The sequence below is a fragment of the Pogona vitticeps genome, chromosome 4 (assembly GCF_051106095.1).
Source record: "Pogona vitticeps strain Pit_001003342236 chromosome 4, PviZW2.1, whole genome shotgun sequence".
NCBI lineage: Eukaryota > Metazoa > Chordata > Lepidosauria > Squamata > Agamidae > Pogona > Pogona vitticeps.
In genome coordinates, this window is record NC_135786.1 from 95,593,977 (window position 1) to 95,613,264 (window position 19,288).

The 19,288-nt window shown below is 42.8% G+C and overlaps 1 protein-coding gene across 1 annotated transcript in view; it reads right to left on the minus strand.

The window, feature by feature from the left end:
* Positions 1 to 19,288, minus strand: part of ABCD3 (ATP binding cassette subfamily D member 3) — a 55,604-nt gene that overhangs the window by 17,944 nt on the left and 18,372 nt on the right. Inside the window, exons 3-8 of the mRNA XM_020788662.3 lie at positions 12,595 to 12,693; positions 10,764 to 10,852; positions 8,962 to 9,031; positions 4,273 to 4,370; positions 2,565 to 2,688; positions 1,055 to 1,111 (exon numbers count right to left, since the gene is read on the minus strand). Of these exons, the coding sequence (XP_020644321.1) occupies positions 1,055 to 1,111; positions 2,565 to 2,688; positions 4,273 to 4,370; positions 8,962 to 9,031; positions 10,764 to 10,852; positions 12,595 to 12,693 (537 nt within the window). The remainder of the gene's footprint in view (positions 1 to 1,054; positions 1,112 to 2,564; positions 2,689 to 4,272; positions 4,371 to 8,961; positions 9,032 to 10,763; positions 10,853 to 12,594; positions 12,694 to 19,288) is intronic.

Consider the following 19,288-nt stretch of genomic DNA (forward strand, 5'->3'; position numbering starts at 1 on the left):
GAAAGGTCCTTGACCTGGTAATGGTAGGATAGCTTGCTAATAAATGTGCTTGCTTACAATTTGGGAGATCAGAAGCATATGGCATGCTAATTACAGATGCCAGCAAAAGCTTTACTGTATTTACCTTTTAGCTGTTTTCCAAAGTTTTCAATACATTGCTAATTGCCAAAATTAATAAAAACACACTTGTGTGGCTATGCACAATTCCTCCTTTTGAAGCGAGTAAGTAGGCACAATTGTTTATAGGATTAGAGCCAAGGTTTTTAAATCCTTATCCAAAGCATAGTCAAATGTTCCCATTGTATGTTCTTGATTTCTCCTCTACTTTAAAGAGTTGAGAAAAAGTGCTTGCAAATTTTAAAAAAGATCTGAGTATTCTGTTTTCTTTAATACAGAAGGGCTTGCAAAGAACTGTTACTTTATTATTATAAATGTCTTCACAAAAAATAGCAATATATGGCAGCAGAAGACAGGCTGAAATGTGGGGGCTTGGAAATTTAAAACCCATTAGAAGTCACCCAAAATAAATATGCTTGGCTACTGCTGGCAGTCCTCCCCGCTTCCAATTCCTACAGCTCCAGTTAGACTGGAACTGGCATTAATATCAATAACGATCTTGGCTTATAAAGCAGTGATTAACTATTGGCTGAAAATTCAATTTTGCGCGCCTTCGGAATTTTTGACATTAACATACAGGGAGATTAAATTTGGCTCATGGAAAACCTTCACACTGAATCTTGTTGCTATACTTGGTTTTTCACAAAACTATATGAGGCACCTTAGCTTCTCTGCAGCAAAACTTGCATTAAAACGAAGATCTCTGTGTTCAAATAGATGCGGGTTTATTAAGTACATCAAGAACTGCACCATGTAGTGTAGTTTATATAAACCAAACATCAGTAGGATGAGACTCGGCCCCTTTGTATTGTCAGAGTTCATTCAGACAAAATAAGCTTCTATCAGAAAATTCCTCAATAATACATTCCTCATATTGTGTGTTGTAAAAGTCAAACTCAAACCATTCCATGGCATATGTTTTAGGAAGTGATTTTACCTGAGCTCCTATTGCACTTGTTAACTTGAAGATATACAGAACAATATCCAAAAATGGCTGCAAAAAAAGAGATTCAAAATTAAAAATGATAGGAGAGAAACAGAAATCCCACAAGGGCCCTTTTTAGAAAACAAACTAATTGCCAAGTGAAAAGGTGCAATACACAGTATTTCAGTACAGTGGTGCCTCGCTTGACGATAATACATTCCAGCAAAATCGCTGTAGAACGAAATTGTTGTCAAGCGAAAGTAAAAAGCCCATTGAAATGCACTGAAAACCGTTCAATGCGTTCCAATGGGCGAAATACCTCACCGTCCAGCGAAGATCCTCCATAGGGCAGCCATTTTCTGGTGGCTGTATAGCGAGGAATCCGTCCTTAACACAGTGGGAAGCCATTTTGCGATCGCAAAAACCTCATCGTTAAGCAGATTCGTCGTGGAGCGGCGTAATCGTTAAGCGGGGCGCCACTGTACTAGAATTACCTTAATTCCCCCGGAGATTACAGAATACAAACATTCCCATTTTATTTAGAAAACAAATCTAGATTTTAAGTGAACAAAATTAAAGCAGTAGGCCAGGAGTGGAAAATCTCTGGCACTCCAGATATTTTGGACTATAACTCCTACAGTCCTTTATCGATGGCAATACAGGCTGGGGATTCTGGGAGTTGCAGTCCAAAACATCTGAAGAACCAAAGGTTCACCACCTCTGCAGACTAGGCAATAACATTTATCTATCTACGGTAGTGACTGTTCCTTTATTATGTTTACTGTTTGTTGGGGTGGGGCTGCGGGGAGACAAAATCCTGTCTTCAACCAAATAAATCTTCCAGCTTTATAACAAGCTGAAATGAAAGAGATAGCAAATTCTGGCTATGAATGTGCCTTGGCAGATAAGAAGCTACAGAGTAGAAACGTAATGTTGCAAGCTGCTTACTATGCATGTCAAATAAAGCAGCAGTTCAACTGAAATTATTTAAAATGCATACATTACATGCCTCAGATGGAAGACAGGAAAGGCCAGTTAAGTGACAATGAGGTGGGCAACTTCCTGGGGCCAGGAGGCCACAGTGGATTCCCTGTAACTAATCAGAAGCTACGCCGCTGCTGCATGCATTGCTGCCACAGTTAAGCTGACAGATGGAGGTCACTATGGTGATCTTTTGTGGCAGAGCACAGTGTTAGAACACAAAACCACATTTATTTCCCAAAAACAATGGGAATGGAGGAAACCACTGCATGTTGACAGTAGGGATGATTATGTGAAGTTGCAGATGTCACAATACAAGTGTGCAAGGACCACATATTGTGCCCTTGATTCACAATGAGATACTTATTAATATGTATCTAAGATAATCTTTGATGCTATTAACTCAGCTCATTAAAGTCTATCTGGTAACCAGCAAATTCTTATGTTAAATATTTATTTCATATTAATAGATATATTCCACAAAATATGTTTATTTACTCAGACTATAACATTACTGAAGATGCATTTTCTTTACACTTACCTTGCTAAGGTTTGAATATAGGTCTACCACACTGTTACAGAATTTTTCAACATCTTGTGTAAGCAGCTGATCAGGATTGCCTATTCTGTTGTCGAGATTCCCCATTTTGTAGTACGTAAAGGTCCTAAAATGTCAAGAAACAGGCAATTTAAAGTGGCTTTTTCTAAATCATGGAATTTTAATAACAACAGTAATAGTAACAATGAAATAACAATAACAATAGAAATCCTAAGAACAAGTTTGATTTATATCCCCCTTTCTTTTAAGTGCTTTGAGTGGCTAATAAAAACAGTATTTGAAGTCTTACACAGTGGTACCTCGCTTAGCGATGTTAATCGGTGCAGCAAAAATTGCTGCTAAGCGATTTCATCACTAAGCGATTTTTAAAAGCCCATATAAACGCATTAAAACGCATTTAATGCGTTCCTATGGACTTCCAAACTAACCTTAAGCAAAAATCCTCCATTGCGGCAGCCATTTTCGGTGCCTCTAAAGCAAGGCAAAACAGTGGGCGGCCATTTTGTTTACCTGGCGGCCATTTTGGAACTGCCGATCAGCTGGCCGAAAATGGGGGCTTTGTGATGATCGCTCCCCCGCGATCATCGCAAAGCGAATTTTCCCCATAGGGGCCATCGCAAAGCGATCGCTCTTGCGATGGCAAAAAGTCCATCGCAAAGCGATTTCATTGCTATACGGAGCAATCGCTATGCGAGGCACCATTGTATTAGTGTTCTCACCAAGTTGAGTGGTCTACAACAGAGCTCCCCAAACCACAGTCCGCGACCCAGCAGCAGTCCACGGCCTAAGCAGGACCGGGCCGTGGACATAGATCTCCTGCCCCCCCGCAAGCACCCCCTGCGAGCATGCTACTCACACCCTAACCAGTCCACAGTTCGGGACCACTGGTCTATAAGCTTTATAAATATATTTACTAGCAATATTAGATGTATTCATATGTCTAAAACTGCTAGTGTAACTGCTCAAATTAAAATATAATAAAATAATAAAAACAAGCAGCAGAGACAAATTAAATATTTGCTTAGGGTGCAAAGAGATATACCTGAACATCATATATGTGGGACAACCTCCTCTTTGATTAAGGAAAGCTGAAAACTGGGGTGCCACCACTGAGAATGCTGTGCCATGTATGGTAGTTATATGGCCACATTACTCTAGAGCAGTAGTTCTCAAACTAGGGTCCCCAGATGTTCTTGGACTGCAATTCCCAGAAGCCTTCACTACTTGCTTTGCTGGCCAGGATTCCTGGAAGTTGCAGTCCAAAAACATCTGGGTGTCTAAGTCTGAAAACTAATGCTCTAGAGCAGCCATTTTCAATGAAGACCATCTGGCCCCCTGGGGGGGGCTTTGGCAAATTTGAAGGGGAACACAGACTGAAAAACTTCTATTCTATATTTCTATTCATCTGTTTGTGTTGCATTCTTGTTTGACATGGGGCCTTGGAACTCGAGAAGAGCTCCTAAAAGGGCTGCGGCCAAAAAAAGATTGAGAACGGCTGCTCTAGAGCATCACAAGTGACACTTCCCTAGTAGTCTTAAATACTACAGAAGTTGTTTGACTAAGCAATCCATTAAATTATTAAGTGCATTTAAAAAACCAGGAACGTGGTCTATGGCTGCTTGCAATCATTTTCATATTATTTTAATTCAATACTAAAGCACTTAACACTGTAAAAACATCTGTCACTTACTGTAGATATTGCTCATAAAGATACTTGGTCAGTCGCACACGGAAACACAACTTAAGTTCATTTAGACCATACTTCAAAAAGTTGTTCACCAGGGAAATCTATAAATAACAACACAGTGATATGATACAAACGCCAAACAGTTATGTGAAGCATATAAAGTAACTTGCTTATTGGTATTGCTAAAATCGCCAAAGGTACAGAAACCCCACCACCTTAGGTTAGATGGAACATGAACATCCAAAGCTAGCTATCATCCAATCATAGGCTATAATCCCATATTGGAGCAAGTTCTAAAAGTCCTAATACAGTCAGAGGGACTTACTTCTAAGTAAAATGCACAGGACTGTTTAATCAACTATGTAGTAGATTTAATCTGCATATATTAAATGAAAAAATTATTCTGAACTCTGGAATTATTAATTTTCATTCAGATTTAAAGTGACAACACCCCTGTATGATGACCTTTGCCGGGAGAGAGACAGGGGGAGTGTGACCCTGTTGATACTCCTGGACCTCTCAGCGGCTTTTGACACCATCGCCCATGGTATCCTTCTGGATAGGCTGGCTGGGTTAGGAGTTGGGGGCACTGTTTTATGGTGGTTCCGCTCCTTCCTAGCTGACCGTGTCCAGAGGGTGGTGCTGGGGGATAGCTGCCCTGCCCCATGGCATTTATGTCATGGGGTTCCTCAGGGCTCGATACTGTCCCCCATGCTGTTTAACATCTACATGAAGCCGTTGGGAGAGGTCATCAGGAGGTTTGGGCTGAGGAGTCAGCAATATGCTGATGACACTCAGCGCTACCTCTCGTTTTCCACCAATCCAGGTGAGGCGGTTTCTGTACCGAACTCGTGTCTGGACCTGATAATGGACTGGATGAGGGTTAATAAATTGAAACTCAATCCAGACAAGACGGAAGTGCTGTTAGTGGGTGCTTCACCGGACAGGCTGGAGGGCCAATTCCCTGCCCTGAATGGGGTTACACTCCCCCTAAGGGACAGGGTCCGCAGCCTGGGGCTGCTCCTGGACCCCAGTCTAACTTTGGAAGCCCAGGTGGACTCGGTGGCCAGAGGCGCCTTCCTTCAGCTGCAGAAATTATACCAGCTACGGCCCTACCTGGACGAGCGGAGTCTCATGACAGTTACACACGCACTGGTAACATCTCGTATAGATTGCAATGCGCTCTACGTGGGGCTGCCTTTGAAAACGGTCTGGCGACTGCAACTGGTCCAGAATCGAGCTGCGCGGCTGGTGAGTGGTGGAGCCGCTAGAGATCACATCAAGCCGATTCTGTTCAATTTACATTGGTTACCAGTTGCTGCCCGGGCCCAATTCAAAGTGCTTGTTTTGACATATAAAGCCCTAAACGGCTTGGGCCCTGGATACTTGAAGGACCGCCTCCTTCCATATGAGCCTACCCGCCAGTTAAGATCTAGCCAGGGGGCCCTTTTGAAAGAGCCATCCCTCAAAGAGGTAAGAGGGATGGCTTGTAGACAAAGGGTCTTCTCGGCAACTGCCCCCAGACTATGGAATGCCCTCACAACTGAAATTCGTCTGGCGCCAACATTGATGACATTTTGGCGCCAGGTCAAAACCTTCCTGTTCCAGAAGGCTTTTAATTGAAATAACAACGGTGGGTCCTGATGATGGCAATTTTAATTGTATTTTAATTGTATTTTAATTGTATTTTAGTCATTTTATTGTATTGAATTTTAATTATTGTAAGCCGCCCAGAGACCTCTGGGTAGAGTGGGCGGCATATAAATTAAATAAATAAATAAATAAACACAAACATTGATCCAAAGAAGCATGGGCAGAAGGGGAAAATGTAAGAGTGCTAGCCCATGAACCCTGGCACAGGATAGCTGAAGACTTCCCATGCTGCAGTACTACAATCTACAGTACAAGAAACAATAAAAAGATATAGGCAACAAAATACAACTACAAAGGGCTATTAAAGTTCCTTGAAAAGGAAAATGTACATACTTGGACCTCAAATTGCACAAATGTAAAAACATCTCTGGATTTGTGGGTCTCTTGTCTGTGTAGTTTTCCCACACTTGGTTAGAAAGATAAATGCACTCAAAAAAAGCTTTTCTTTAGTGTACAGGTTCCCAAAATAGGGGCCACAAATATTATTCAACTATGAGGGGATGCTGATAAGTATTGAGCCTTTCCCAGAAAACATTGAGATAGGAAGCTGTAACTGCCACACTATTCTACATATTCCTCCAGGAAGTCAATGCACTTGCAACATCTGTCCTGCAGCTTCTTAAAGGTGAAGGTTCCCCTTGACATTTTCAGTCCAGTCGTGTCCGACTTTAGAGGGCGGTGCTCATCCCACTTTTCAAGCCATAGAGCCAGCGCCTGTCCAAAGACAGTTTTCTGTTGTCACATGGCCAGCGTGACTAGGGAACACCGTTTTACCTTCCCACCGAGATGGTACCTATTTATCTACTCGCATTTCCATGCTTTCGAACTGGCGAGGAGCTGGGACAAAGCGACGGGAGCTCACTTCGATCTTACGACTGCTGATCTTCTGACCCTGCAGCACAGGCTTCTGCGGTTTAGCCCACAGCGCCACCACGTCCCTGCAAATAAAATTCTTCCGACTGCTGGTGTAACCACTCATTTGCAGCATTAGTTGCCTCCAGAACACTCCCAAATCGTTGCCCCTTTAGGAGTTTTTTGAGTTTGGGGAACAGATAATAGTCAGAAGGAGCCAGGTCGGGAGAACAGGGTGGATGGGGCATCACTTGAATGCCTAAGGATGTCAGTTTTGCCATCGTTTCACCTGCAGTGTGTGACAAGCCATTGTCATGCAACAGGATGACACCTTTGGAGAGCTTTCCTCAATGTTTTTCCTTGATGTTTTGCCTCAACTTCGTCAATAAAGCACAGCAATATTTTGCATTGATGGTTGAACCCTGTTGGAGGTAGTCCACCAGCAGAACTCCCTTCTCATCCCAAAAAACTCTTGCCATTTGCTTCTTCACCGACCTTTGAATTCGGAACTTCTTTGGCCTGGGGGAACCACTGTGCTTCCATTCCTTAGACTGTTCCTTTGTCTCAGGATCATAACAGTAGATCCATGTCTCATCACCAGTTAGTAGTTTGCCCAGGAAATCTGACTCATTTTTTGCAAAATGTTCCAAAACAGCCACCGACGACTCCACACGTTTCCTCTTTTGTTCGGTTGTCAAAAGTTTGGGGATTCACTCTGCTGCTAGCTTTCTCATTTCCAAGTCATCATGGATAATGGCAACAACTCTTTCACATGATATTCTCAGATATATAACAATACTTTTGGCTGATATTCGGCAGTCCTCCATGATCATATCATGGACAGCATTCACATATGCAGGCACAGAGAAAGAAACAGGCCTTCCACTGGGTTTCTCACTTTCAGCACCGAAATTGCCAGTTTAAAAATTGACAACTCAACATTTAACTGTTGTATATGAAGGGCCACTGTCACCCATAGTTTGTGACATTTCATCATGGATCTGCTTTGCACCTTTCCCTTGGAGAAACAGGAACTTGATTATGGTCCTACGCTCTTCCACACTGAACTTTTCTGGAGGTGCTGTTCACTTTGGACCTGAACATGAAAAATAAGTTAAAATCATAGGTAGTTGATTTTTGCACCATTGAATACAGACAAATTGGCCAATACACCCTGCAATTTATAGATTCCTAGCTCAATTTTTTCTGGGAAAGGCTCAATATTTATCAGCACCCCCTTGTACAGTTTTCAGAAACCCTAGCTAACTAGTCAATTGTTAGGGTTTCTGAAAATTATATTCTAAGAATATCTGGAGCTCAGAGTTTGGGGGCCTCTCCTCTAGCAAAAGAGAATCTAGATAACATTCTATTTTAGGACAGGGCCCACATGTCTTTCAGCAGCTCTTTCCACATGGCATTTCCCTTGTACAATTTTTAGAAATATTTGCATTAAAATGTATTTCAAATCTACTAATTGGTTAATAAGAGGAAATATAAAATAAATCAAAAGCAATACAAATAGTGTTTTTAATGGATCTATCTGATCAATCAAGAGGGTCTTCTCTAGTCCAAATCTCGCAATTACAAAATAACAGAAGTTTGTACACTCAAGAATATGTATGCATTTTCAGGAAAGAGAATTACTGCACCATCTTTTTACTTTGTGGGGAATTATTTAAATGAGTTCTTACAGGCTAAAATCCTGTTGCTCGGTATAGTAAGTCATTACAAGAATAGATCCACTGAATCAGTACAGATTTTCTGAATAAGTTATATTGCTTCAATGGGCCTACTCTACTGTGAGGAGAAAGACACTACCACCAGGGCCCCAGTGGGCTAGCTGTCTCCACTCTCCCCTGAGCGGGGAGAATTTGAGACCATTAGCTCAAATGGGACATAGGAGTAATAAATATATACACGTATATGTATATCTTTCCCCAACCTGGCACCCTCTAGGTTCGCACTGGACTGCCATTTCCCTTCTCCCCTGCCATGTGAAATGGCTCAGGTCAGGGAAAGAAAAGATTACGTATTTCTTATGCCTTTTGAAAATTGTCATAGTCCTGACTATACAGGATTTGCCAAAGCACTTTTCCACACTTACTTTCGAGCTGAGCTGAACTGTTGGAATTGGCATTTTCAATCACTCTTAGTAAAGGGATGTCAACAACAAAAAGCACCACTTACAGCAGGCATGGCAGCGATGAAGTTGAACAAGTACCTCTTGAAATCTTTTCTACTGCGGCCAATGATAGCACTGCAAACCACCACATGCAACATGTTAGTGGCAAAAAGAAGCAAGACCCATCCCACAACAGATCCACAAGGCAAAGTGTAAAGGCTTTTAAGATGAACATAGGACAAGATCAACAAGAAGAACACCAGGACTTTATTTTTACCATACAGGCATTACACAGATGTGCAGCCACATCTGCTGACCAAATGGCCTACTGAAACCCATTCACCTTCTCCTTGTTCCCAGTACAACCCTAATACAGATAACATACTGGCTGTTAAGAGCTGAAGGGCTACAGGTTTCCAGACAGAATTTTTCCCCTCTGAGGAAGTCTTTGCATGTTAAAAATACAGAGTTGCCACTGAACAAACTCACTGTTAAATTCTACCTTTCCATAATGCCCAGTTAAATTCACACTAAATCTTGATATCATTGTGGTAGATGCTTTCCTGTCATCAGCTTTTGCTGCAAGGAAATATATTTCACAGTGACACCAGGATATGAAGTAAGACAGATGCTGTGAAAAAGATAGGTGGGACTCCCTATCTTTTAATCCGTTGTTCTAGCACAAGAATTGAAGGGGGTCAGGAGTAATTTATTTTGTGCTTTCCTCAACATAAGTAAAGGGCTTTCGTTGGAAATGGTAGAAAGCAACAGTGAAGACCACCAACACCATTCAGCACAACTTGTAAGAACATACATTCTGAAGCAATTAAGATGAATATGAAAGAGACATAGGAGCATTGTACATTGGAACAATTTAGTTGACATGGTTCAAACTAAATCTTTTAAAGCAATAAACCACTGGAGATAAAAAGCAAATTGCTTCAGTTATGCATCAGTTATGAGCATAAATGTAGTAGATGCATGCTAGTATTTCCAATATCTGTTTACCAGTGGAATGGAAACTACAAATTTAAGAAAGAATTTCTTGAATAGCGACAGATCCCTGCTTACGATTGCACTGCAAGAAAAAAATGTACACAGTTTAACAACTTTGCTACTAATCATCTAGACTGAGTTTCTATTTTATAATTTTACAGTACACAACCGTGTGGCAGCTATAACTGCAAATGTGAGACAGACAAGAGAATTGATTTTAACAAAGTACAGAATGTGTAACATTAAAAAGAATTTTATTTTTATAAACATTACTTTTGGACAGAGTACAAGAATACTTGAAAAAGCCCTCTAAATAAATATTTTTTAAAAGTAAGTTTTGAAACTAGGGAAAAAGGAACTAGCAAAACCTCAAGAGTATTTTATTTTCCAGAAATCCCTCAGATAAATTATCTGGGTTCTCACTTCTGCCCACATTATTACACTGTACTTACACAGAGAAATAATATATCCTGGAATATGTTTTGCACATCAAATAAAGTTACAAACAGATTTTAAAAAGCTCATCAACTACATAATAATATTACATCTTTTTCTCCCCCTCCCCCACATCAAGTTTAATTTCAATACATTGCAGCTTCTCTGACCGAATAATATTTTTAATGGAAAGCGAAGGTTTCTTGCTACAATGATACACAACAAACTTCATGGTCAAGTTTGTTGACCATGGTTGTTCTCTGTTTCCTTTATGCCTGGAAACCACTATATGCCATTAAAAATTAAACAAGTCATTACATTTACATGGCTAAGCCAAAAACCATCCATTTGGATGAGAAATAAGTTTACGGAGATCAAGATCTTATCTTCATGCAAGAGAAACCAACAGCAGGAAAAGCATATATATGAAACTTACCTCTCAATAACTGTCCCATTCTGAATCATCCAAATGTCACAATATGTGCGAAGTATCAACATCATGGCAATTAGTACCAAATAACCTGTCTAATAAAAGAAAAGTAAGGAAAGGATACTCAGAGACTGCATTTTAGGATTCTGCAGTTAAAAAAAAAGCCCATAAACTTTTAGAGATCTTTTAGCCACAAAGGATAGGCACAAATCTAATTTTCATCAATTTTCTAGGAAGCTCTTGGTCCAGTTCCTCAGGCTTCGAACGCACTGCAGATACAGCCTCTACTAAGTTATGCTGCATATTTATTTATTTATTTATTTATTTATTTATTTATTTATTTATTTATTTATTTATTTATTTATTTATTTATTTATTTATAACATTTTCTACCACCCCACTTACTGAAAATCCACAATGTCGGCAATGCCATGAAGGGGTGCCACTTGGACTTAAAAATAACAATTTTACTCATCTGATTGAGTTCTCTAACTAGCCCTTGCTAGACTGCAAAGGTCCCCTGCAAAGGGGACTGGAATGCAACAACAATGAGGATAATATGCTATAACGTCAGTCTCTTCTTTTGCACATACTAGGCATACTGCTAAGTACACTACTTTCGCCAAAGGTAGTATTTTCTCCTATTATGTGCAGAAATTCAAATACATTTATGGTTATTTCTACAACTCTTCTCAATAGGAAAGCAAAGCAACAATAAAAGCAACACAAACAACATTGACAGTGGCAAGCCTTAATTGTATCCATACTACATTGGGTACATGCAACATAATGCTGCCTTTGGAATACATTTGGACACCTCATTTGGTCCAATATGCAGATGAAGAGGTTTTAATCAGTACTCACTGTAAAGCATGTAAGGTCAACACTGCATCACACCTGTTGATTTCCAATTTTTTTCTGAAACAACTTTAAAGTGTTTGTGGTTGTCTCTAAAGTTTTAAACTGACAGGTAGTATAGCTGAAACTTCTTTTTATAATAGGAATCCAGATCTTTGTCTGAGGCACTGCTTTTTAACTAATAAACATTATTTGAGATGATGCAGATGGCTACATAAGACAGGACCTCATCTTGCTCATTTGTCTTCAACACACTTTCGTTGCAGCACATTGCGATTATCATTGTGATAATCTTCTGGATGGCTTTGAGGAGAATGATAAATTTGCCATAATCTGAGTTGCTAGTGATCACACAACTCCCTGCTGCATTAGGTTGTATGATAAGTTGTGAGGTCTTCTGATGTTTTTTAGGATTACAATATGTTGATTTAATTTTTTTATTTATGGTTTTTATACTGTCATCATCTCCCTTAAGGAAAGCAATTTAACATAATTTAACAAAACAATATTTACTATACTACTATTTGAAAAGACACAAATACAAGACCCGTTTGGGGACTTGTGAAGAGCCACTCTTAAGACTTATGAAAGTCAACCTTTTGTGAAATTAAATAAAATGCTTAAAAGGCATTTTAAACCTGAATTAAGCAGGTCTATCTAAATGAAAACTCCATAAAGTACACTCTTCATCATACCCAAAGCCATACTCCATATATTCATAAAAACTAATGTGACATCAGTCCTGCAGTTTCTGATCATACAGTATAACGTTCACGGAGATAGACATAAATTGAAGTGCATGGTTCTAAAATTTTTAAGTACCAGTTTTATTAGGAATAACATACTGAAACAGAAACTAAAGTGACTACATTGAAACAGTTTGGTATTAATGACAATGGCAAAATACCTCAGTTTTCAGAACTGTGAACAAGCAAGAGCAACATGAGGCAGGCTGATAGTTCCGACATTTGAAACTTACCTCTTTACAAAATGTTCTAGGGACCATAATTTTCAGGATTTGGCATATTCTTGCAAAAAATACTCTGTCTACTACAGCTCGCTCTTTCTTGATTTCCTTCTGCATGTGAAAACATTAGACAGTATATTAAGATTTTGAATCTATTTTGATCACCTGAATACAATGGGGTCTCGACTTACGAACGACCCCACTTGCGAACAATTCAACTTACGAACCCGCCCTATAGGGGAAATAAGGACTCGACATACAAACTTCCCTCGAGTTACAAACAGGGAAAAAAGTGCCCTCTCCCTCTCCTTAGAGGCTTCTGGAGGGGAAAAAAGGGTCAGAAACTTTAAAATAAATTAAAGAAAGTCACTTACCAGGCCTTGGTAGCCCCCAAACAGCAGGAAAAAGAGCAGGAAACAGCTAAAAGCCCACACCAGAAGGGAGCCTAGCAGCTATTTTGTGCTCCCCCCCCTCCGTCCTGCACCCTCCTCTCCCCGCCTATCAGCTGATCGGCTGGCTCTGAAGAGGCTTGGGGAGGCTTCTTCCGCACCTAAAAAGCCTGCCTGTGTGTCTTTGTGCTGAAAAAATCAGCACAACATGCTTTAAAACATGATTTAAAATTGGCTTCAGTAAAAAAAAAAGATTTCTAAAGTGCTTTGCAAACTGCTCCCTGCCTTCCTCCGTTTCCTGAACCTAAGGGGAAAAAAAAGAAAAAATATCCCCCTCTAGTGGCAGAAGGCAGAATAGCAGCTTCCCATTAGTTTCTATGGACGGAAAAGAGCAGATACAGATTAAATGGTTTTTAATGCATTCCTATGGGAAATGCAGATTCGACCCAAGAACTTTTCGACCTATGAACCACCTTCCAATACGGATTAAGTTCGTAACTCGAGACCCCACTGTATAGGATATTAGATTACAGAAAACAAAGCTGAAGCATTGTACGGGAATTTTTATCACCAGACTCCTATATCTTTGAAAAATATAACCTTTGATTTTTCCAAAAGGGGACAATGTTTGCCATACATTGTTTGTTATATCTTCTGGTTGTATCAAATGTTATACTAGTAGCAAAGGTACTGGAGATCCCATGTTCACTTTTGTTATTTGGGTGGGCAATCTGGTTCTCTTCCAACATTGTTTGACAGGAAATAACATCAGCTTAACCTGCATAGCTAAAAGTGAGGATTAATGCAAGCTGTAGTGCACCACACAGAAGGCTGTGCATTTTCCATTCCATGTTAGCACAGCAATCATTGATGGAGCAACTACCCTGTTGCTGTAGCCAGACTCTGGAACCCCCTCCCACAGAAGACCAGACTGGCCCCATCTTTGCCGTCCTTCTGGGGCCAGTCTGGTCTTCTGCCACCTTTCTCTTCAGACTGGCATTCTCTTTATGACTGGTGCTCTAAGAGGGTTTTTTTTAATAGAGTGTTGTACCTTATTGCTTTGAATGTTTTTGGTCTTGATTTTATTTACTGGTTTTTAGTGTAGTATTTGTTTGCTTCTTTCTTAATATTTGTATATGTATTGTTTTTAGCTTTCAAATATTTTCTTTTAATGATGTACGCCAACTTGTCTCCTTTTTAAGGGGAACAGCGGGGTAAAAATATTTTAACTAACTAACTAACTAACTAAAAGGACTTGCACAAATGGTAAATGCACTTTGGAATGACACTGCTGAATATGTTTCTACTACTATATCAGTCATTAGTGCTTTTTCTGAATGCATGCAATAAGCATGAAGCACCACCCTGCTATATATAATCTGTTCAATTAAAATACAAAGAAGGAAAAGCTTGAAGCAACAGATTGCAGCCTTCCCAATCTGTAAACCTACTTTTCCCCCTCAGGTTAAAAAAAGAAGCAGTCTAGGCTGACATTCAACATTGCAAACTCTACTGCTTATTTCCAAGAAATTGTGCTCCTCTTTTCCAAATGTGTTGAGCGGGAGAGGAAATGTGCAATCTCTCCTTCTCCAAGCATTAGAATCCACAGAGAGGTCCTTGTGCACCTCAGAGAGAGAACTGTGAAACTAAAACTGTAGTAATCCTACAAGCTTAAAAACTGGTGGTATGCATAAACTTGCCCAAGAGGATATTTCATCTGTGAAATAATTATTCCTGGAGAGAAATGAGTAGAAATTATGAAGTAGTAGTTAAATTTATCAACTATACTTGTGGTGGGTTTTTTTCCTCTGTCTACTACTCTTGTTTCTGTCTTTACACTAAAAAATAGAGCTGAAGGTATCTTGTAAACATCTTAAAAGAACAAGAACAGGTAAAACCACATTTAGACCAGACCAGCGTGCCTGCATGAGGAGGAAGCCAGAGACTATCGGCTGGCCACAGCCACTGGGTGAGAGGCAGTGGACTGTGGTTGGGCCCCTGCTGGATGCCAGCTCTCTTTCCCAGGAGAGCTGCTCGGCCCCCTCTGTGTCTTCAGGACCAGGCCCTGCTGCTCCAGGCTGCCTCATTCCCTTTGAACACCAGCCACCTGGCCTAGGGAGAGAGAGAGCTCTTAGCCAGAGCTGCTTTTGGGACCTGACCAGACCAGCGTGCCTGTGTGAGGAGGAAGCCAGAGACCATCAGCTGGCCACAGCCACTGGGTGAGAGGCAGTGGACTGTGGTTGGGCCCCTGCTGGATGCCAGCTCTCTTTCCCAGGAGAGCTGCTCGGTCCCCTCTGTGTCCTCAGGACCAGGCCCTGCTGCTCCAGGCTGCCTCATTCCCTTTGAACACCAGCCACCTGGCCTAGGGAGAGAGAGAGAGCTCTTAGCCAGAGCTGCCTTTGGGACCTGACCAGACCAGCATTGCCTGCGTGAGGAGGAAGCCAGGGACCATCGGCCAGCCACAGCCACTGGGTGAGAGGCAGTGGACTGTGGTTGGGCCCCTGCTGGATGCCAGCTCTCTTTTCCAAGAGAGCTGCTCAGCCCCCTCTGTGTCTGCAGGACCAGGCCCTGCTGCTCCAGGCTGCCTCATTCCTCTCAACATGAGCCACATGACTTGGTGGGGGGGAGAGAAGGGGCTTTAGAAATGTTTTATTTTATATATGTTTTAAATGTTTTTTAAATTGTTTTTAATTGCCATCAATTAAGAAGAGACCCACAGCGGATCTAATGGAACAGGAAGGGGGGAGGGCGTTGGAGGGGGCAGCCATTGAGGTGGTGCTGGGTAGGGGAAGGAATGGCGGTGGGGGTAGAACATGCCCGCGTAGGAGAAGAGAGGTTAGATATCTTACATCTATCCCCTCTTCTAGTCCTACTCCCAACCAGATGGTATCAGGTGACCATATCAGCAAACCCTCGAGCCACACGGTGCTGTTGATGAACGCCAGGTCAGTACAAAATAAAACTGCCCTCATCCATGATGTAATTCTGGATGAGGGGGCTGACCTGGCGTGCATTACTGAGACCTGGGTGGGAGAGGAGGGTGGTGTTCCCCTCTCCCAGCTGTGTCCGCCTGGGTACTCGGTCCAGCACCAAGGTCGCTCGGAGGGTCGGGGAGGGGGAGTTGCTATAGTCTATAGGAGTTCTATCTCCTTGACCAGGCTTCCTATCCCTTTGAGAGGAGGTCTCGAGGGCCTGTATTGTGTGTTGGGCTCGCGAGACAGGTTAGGGATTCTGTTGGTGTACCGCCCACCCTGCTGCGTACCAACAGTCTCCCTGGCTGAGCTGACGGAGGTAGTCTCGGACCTGGTGTTGAGGACTCCCAGGCTGTTGGTGCTGGGGGACCTCAACATTCATGCCGAGGCTCCCTTGACTGGGGCGGCTCAGGACTTCATGGCCACCATGACAACCATGGGGCTGTCTCAATGTGTCATCAGCCCAACGCATGAGAAGGGCCATACCTTGGACCTGGTTTTCTCAACGGGACTGGAAGATGGTGGTTTGGATGTGGAGGGGTTGGTTGTGACCCCATTGTCATGGTCAGACCACTTCCTGGTCAAGTTTAGTCTATTAGCTTCTTCTTCCCTCTGCAAGGGTGGGGGATCTATTAAGATGATCCGCCCTCGGAGACTAATGGATCCAGATGGATTCCTGAATGCTCTGGAGGATTATCCGTCTGATATGGTCGGCGCTCCTGTCGAAGCTCAGGTCACCCTATGGAATAAGGAGATGACCCAGGCTGTTGACACGATCGCGCCTAAGCCCCCTCTCCCTGCTCGCCGAGCCCAGACAGCCCCTTGGTATACTTCTGAACTGTGGGCGATGAAGCGAGAGGGGAGACGGCTGGAGCGCAGGTGGAGGAAATCCCGCTGGGAGTCTGACCGAACACGACTTAGAGCCCATTATCGGGCCTATTTCGTGGCAATACGGCTGGCGAAACAGCAATATTTCTCCAGCCGTATTGCTTCCTCAGAATGTTGCCCAGCCGAGCTGTTTCGGGTGGTCCGGGATCTTCTTCAACCAGGAAATCCGGTGGAGGTCCTGGACTGCTCATCAGCTCGCTGTGATGAGTTTGCCATCCATTTTGACGAAAAAATCGCTCAGATTCGCAGTGGGTTGGACTCCACAGTTACTGCAGAATCAGAGGATGTGTCCAGCGCACCGTGCTTTGGTCAGGTATTAATGGATGAGTTTCAATTGTTGAGACCTGAGGATGTGGACAGGGTGCTTGGATCTGTCCATTCTACCACAACTCCGCTCGACCCTTGCCCATCCTGGCTAATTAGAAGATCAGCCAGGGGGGTTCGTACCTGGGTCCAGGAGGCCGTGAACGCCTCTTTGAGAGAGGGAGTGGTCCCTACCACCTTGAAAGAGGCGGTAATTCGACCACTCCTTAAAAAGCCAAACCTGGACCCAAGGCTGGTGGCTAACTACCGACCAGTAGCGAACCTCCCTTATTTGGGCAAAGTGTTGGAGCGGGTTGTGGCTGGGCAACTCCAGGCGCTGCTGGATGAAACGGATTTTCTGGATCCATTTCAATCGGGTTTCAGGCCGGGTTTTGGTACAGAGACTGCCTTGGTCGCCCTGTATGATGACCTTTGCCAGGAGAGAGACAGGGGGAGTGTGACCCTGTTGGTACTCCTGGACCTCTCAGCGGCTTTCGACACCATCGACCATGGTGTCCTTCTGGATAGGCTGGCTGGGTTGGGAGTTGGGGGCACTGTTTTACGGTGGTTCCGCTCCTTCCTGGCTGACCGTGTCCAGAGGGTGGTGCTGGGGGACAGTTGCTCTGCCCCATGGCATTCATGTCATGGGGTTCCTCAGGGCTCGATAGTGTCCCCCATGCTGTTTAACATCTACATGAAACCGTTGGGAGAGGTCATCAGGAGGTTTGGGCTGAGGAGTCAGCAATATGCTGACGACACTCAGCTCTACCTCTCGTTTTCCACCAATCCAGGTGAGGCGGTTTCTGTGCTGAACTCGTGTCTGGACCTGATAATGGACTGGATGAGGGTCAATAAATTGAAACTCAATCCAGACAAGACGGAAGTGCTGTTAGTGGGTGCTTCGCCAGACAGGCTGGAGGGCCATTTCCCTGCCCTGAATGGGGTTACACTCCCCCTAAGGGACAGGGTCCGCAGCTTGGGGGTGCTCCTGGACCCCAGTCTAACACTGGAAGCCCAGGTGGACTCGGTGGCCAGGGGCGCCTTCCTCCAGCTGCGGAAACTATACCAGCTACGGCCCTACCTGGACGAGCGGAGTCTCATGACAGTTACACATGCACTGGTAACATCCCGTATAGATTACTGCAATGCGCTTTACGTGGGGCTGCCTTTGAAGACGGTCCGGCGACTGCAACTGGTTCAGAATCGAGCGGTGCGGCTGGTGAGTGGTGTGGCCGCCAGGGAACATATCAAGCCGATTCTGTATAAGTTACATTGGCTACCAGTTGCTGCCCGGGCCCAATTCAAAGTGCTTGTTTTGACATATAAAGCCCTAAACGGCTTGGGCCCTGGATACCTGAAGGACCGCCTCCTTCCATATGAGCCTACCCGCCAGTTAAGATCTAGCCAGGGGGCCCTTTTGAAAGAGCCGTCCCTCAAGGAGGTAAGAGGGATGGCTTGCAGACAAAGGGCCTTTTCGGCAGCTGCCCCCAGACTATGGAATGCCCTCCCGACTGAGATTCGTCTGGCGCCGACACTGATGACATTTCGGCGCCAGGTCAAAACCTTCCTGTTCCAGAAGGCTTTTAACTGAAATAATATTAACTGTGGGTCTGATGGCAATTTTATATATATATTAATTGTATTTTAATTGTACATATCTTTATTGTATTTTAAATGCTGTAAGCCACCCAGAGACCTTTGGGTAGTGTGGGCGGCATATAAATTAAATTAAAAAAAATTTAGCTAAAAAACTTAGCTTATTTAAATATTGCACCCAAACTGAGGACGGGGAAAGATAGATTGTTTTACTTCTGCTTGAACTCAGTAAAAACTCAATACTGTACCAATTTTCATGTTTTGAACAGTGTAATGTAAGTAACATATCTCAGCTGCTGAAATATTTGGACCCAAAGGAAAACTATTATGAAATGTTAAAACTCGTTTTTCTTTTTGAAAATATACCCAAATAAAGACATCACACTTGGACTTTGTTTTCAAATTAAAAATTAAAAGCAGAAAAATTATTTGGCAATGCTGGCTACAAGGAACATGGATAGGCAAAAAATATCCATATAGCCCAAGACGTTTTAAAGTGTTGTGAAATAGAACAGCATCATTCTTTCTTGTACTCATGATTCCTTACATAAACTCTTC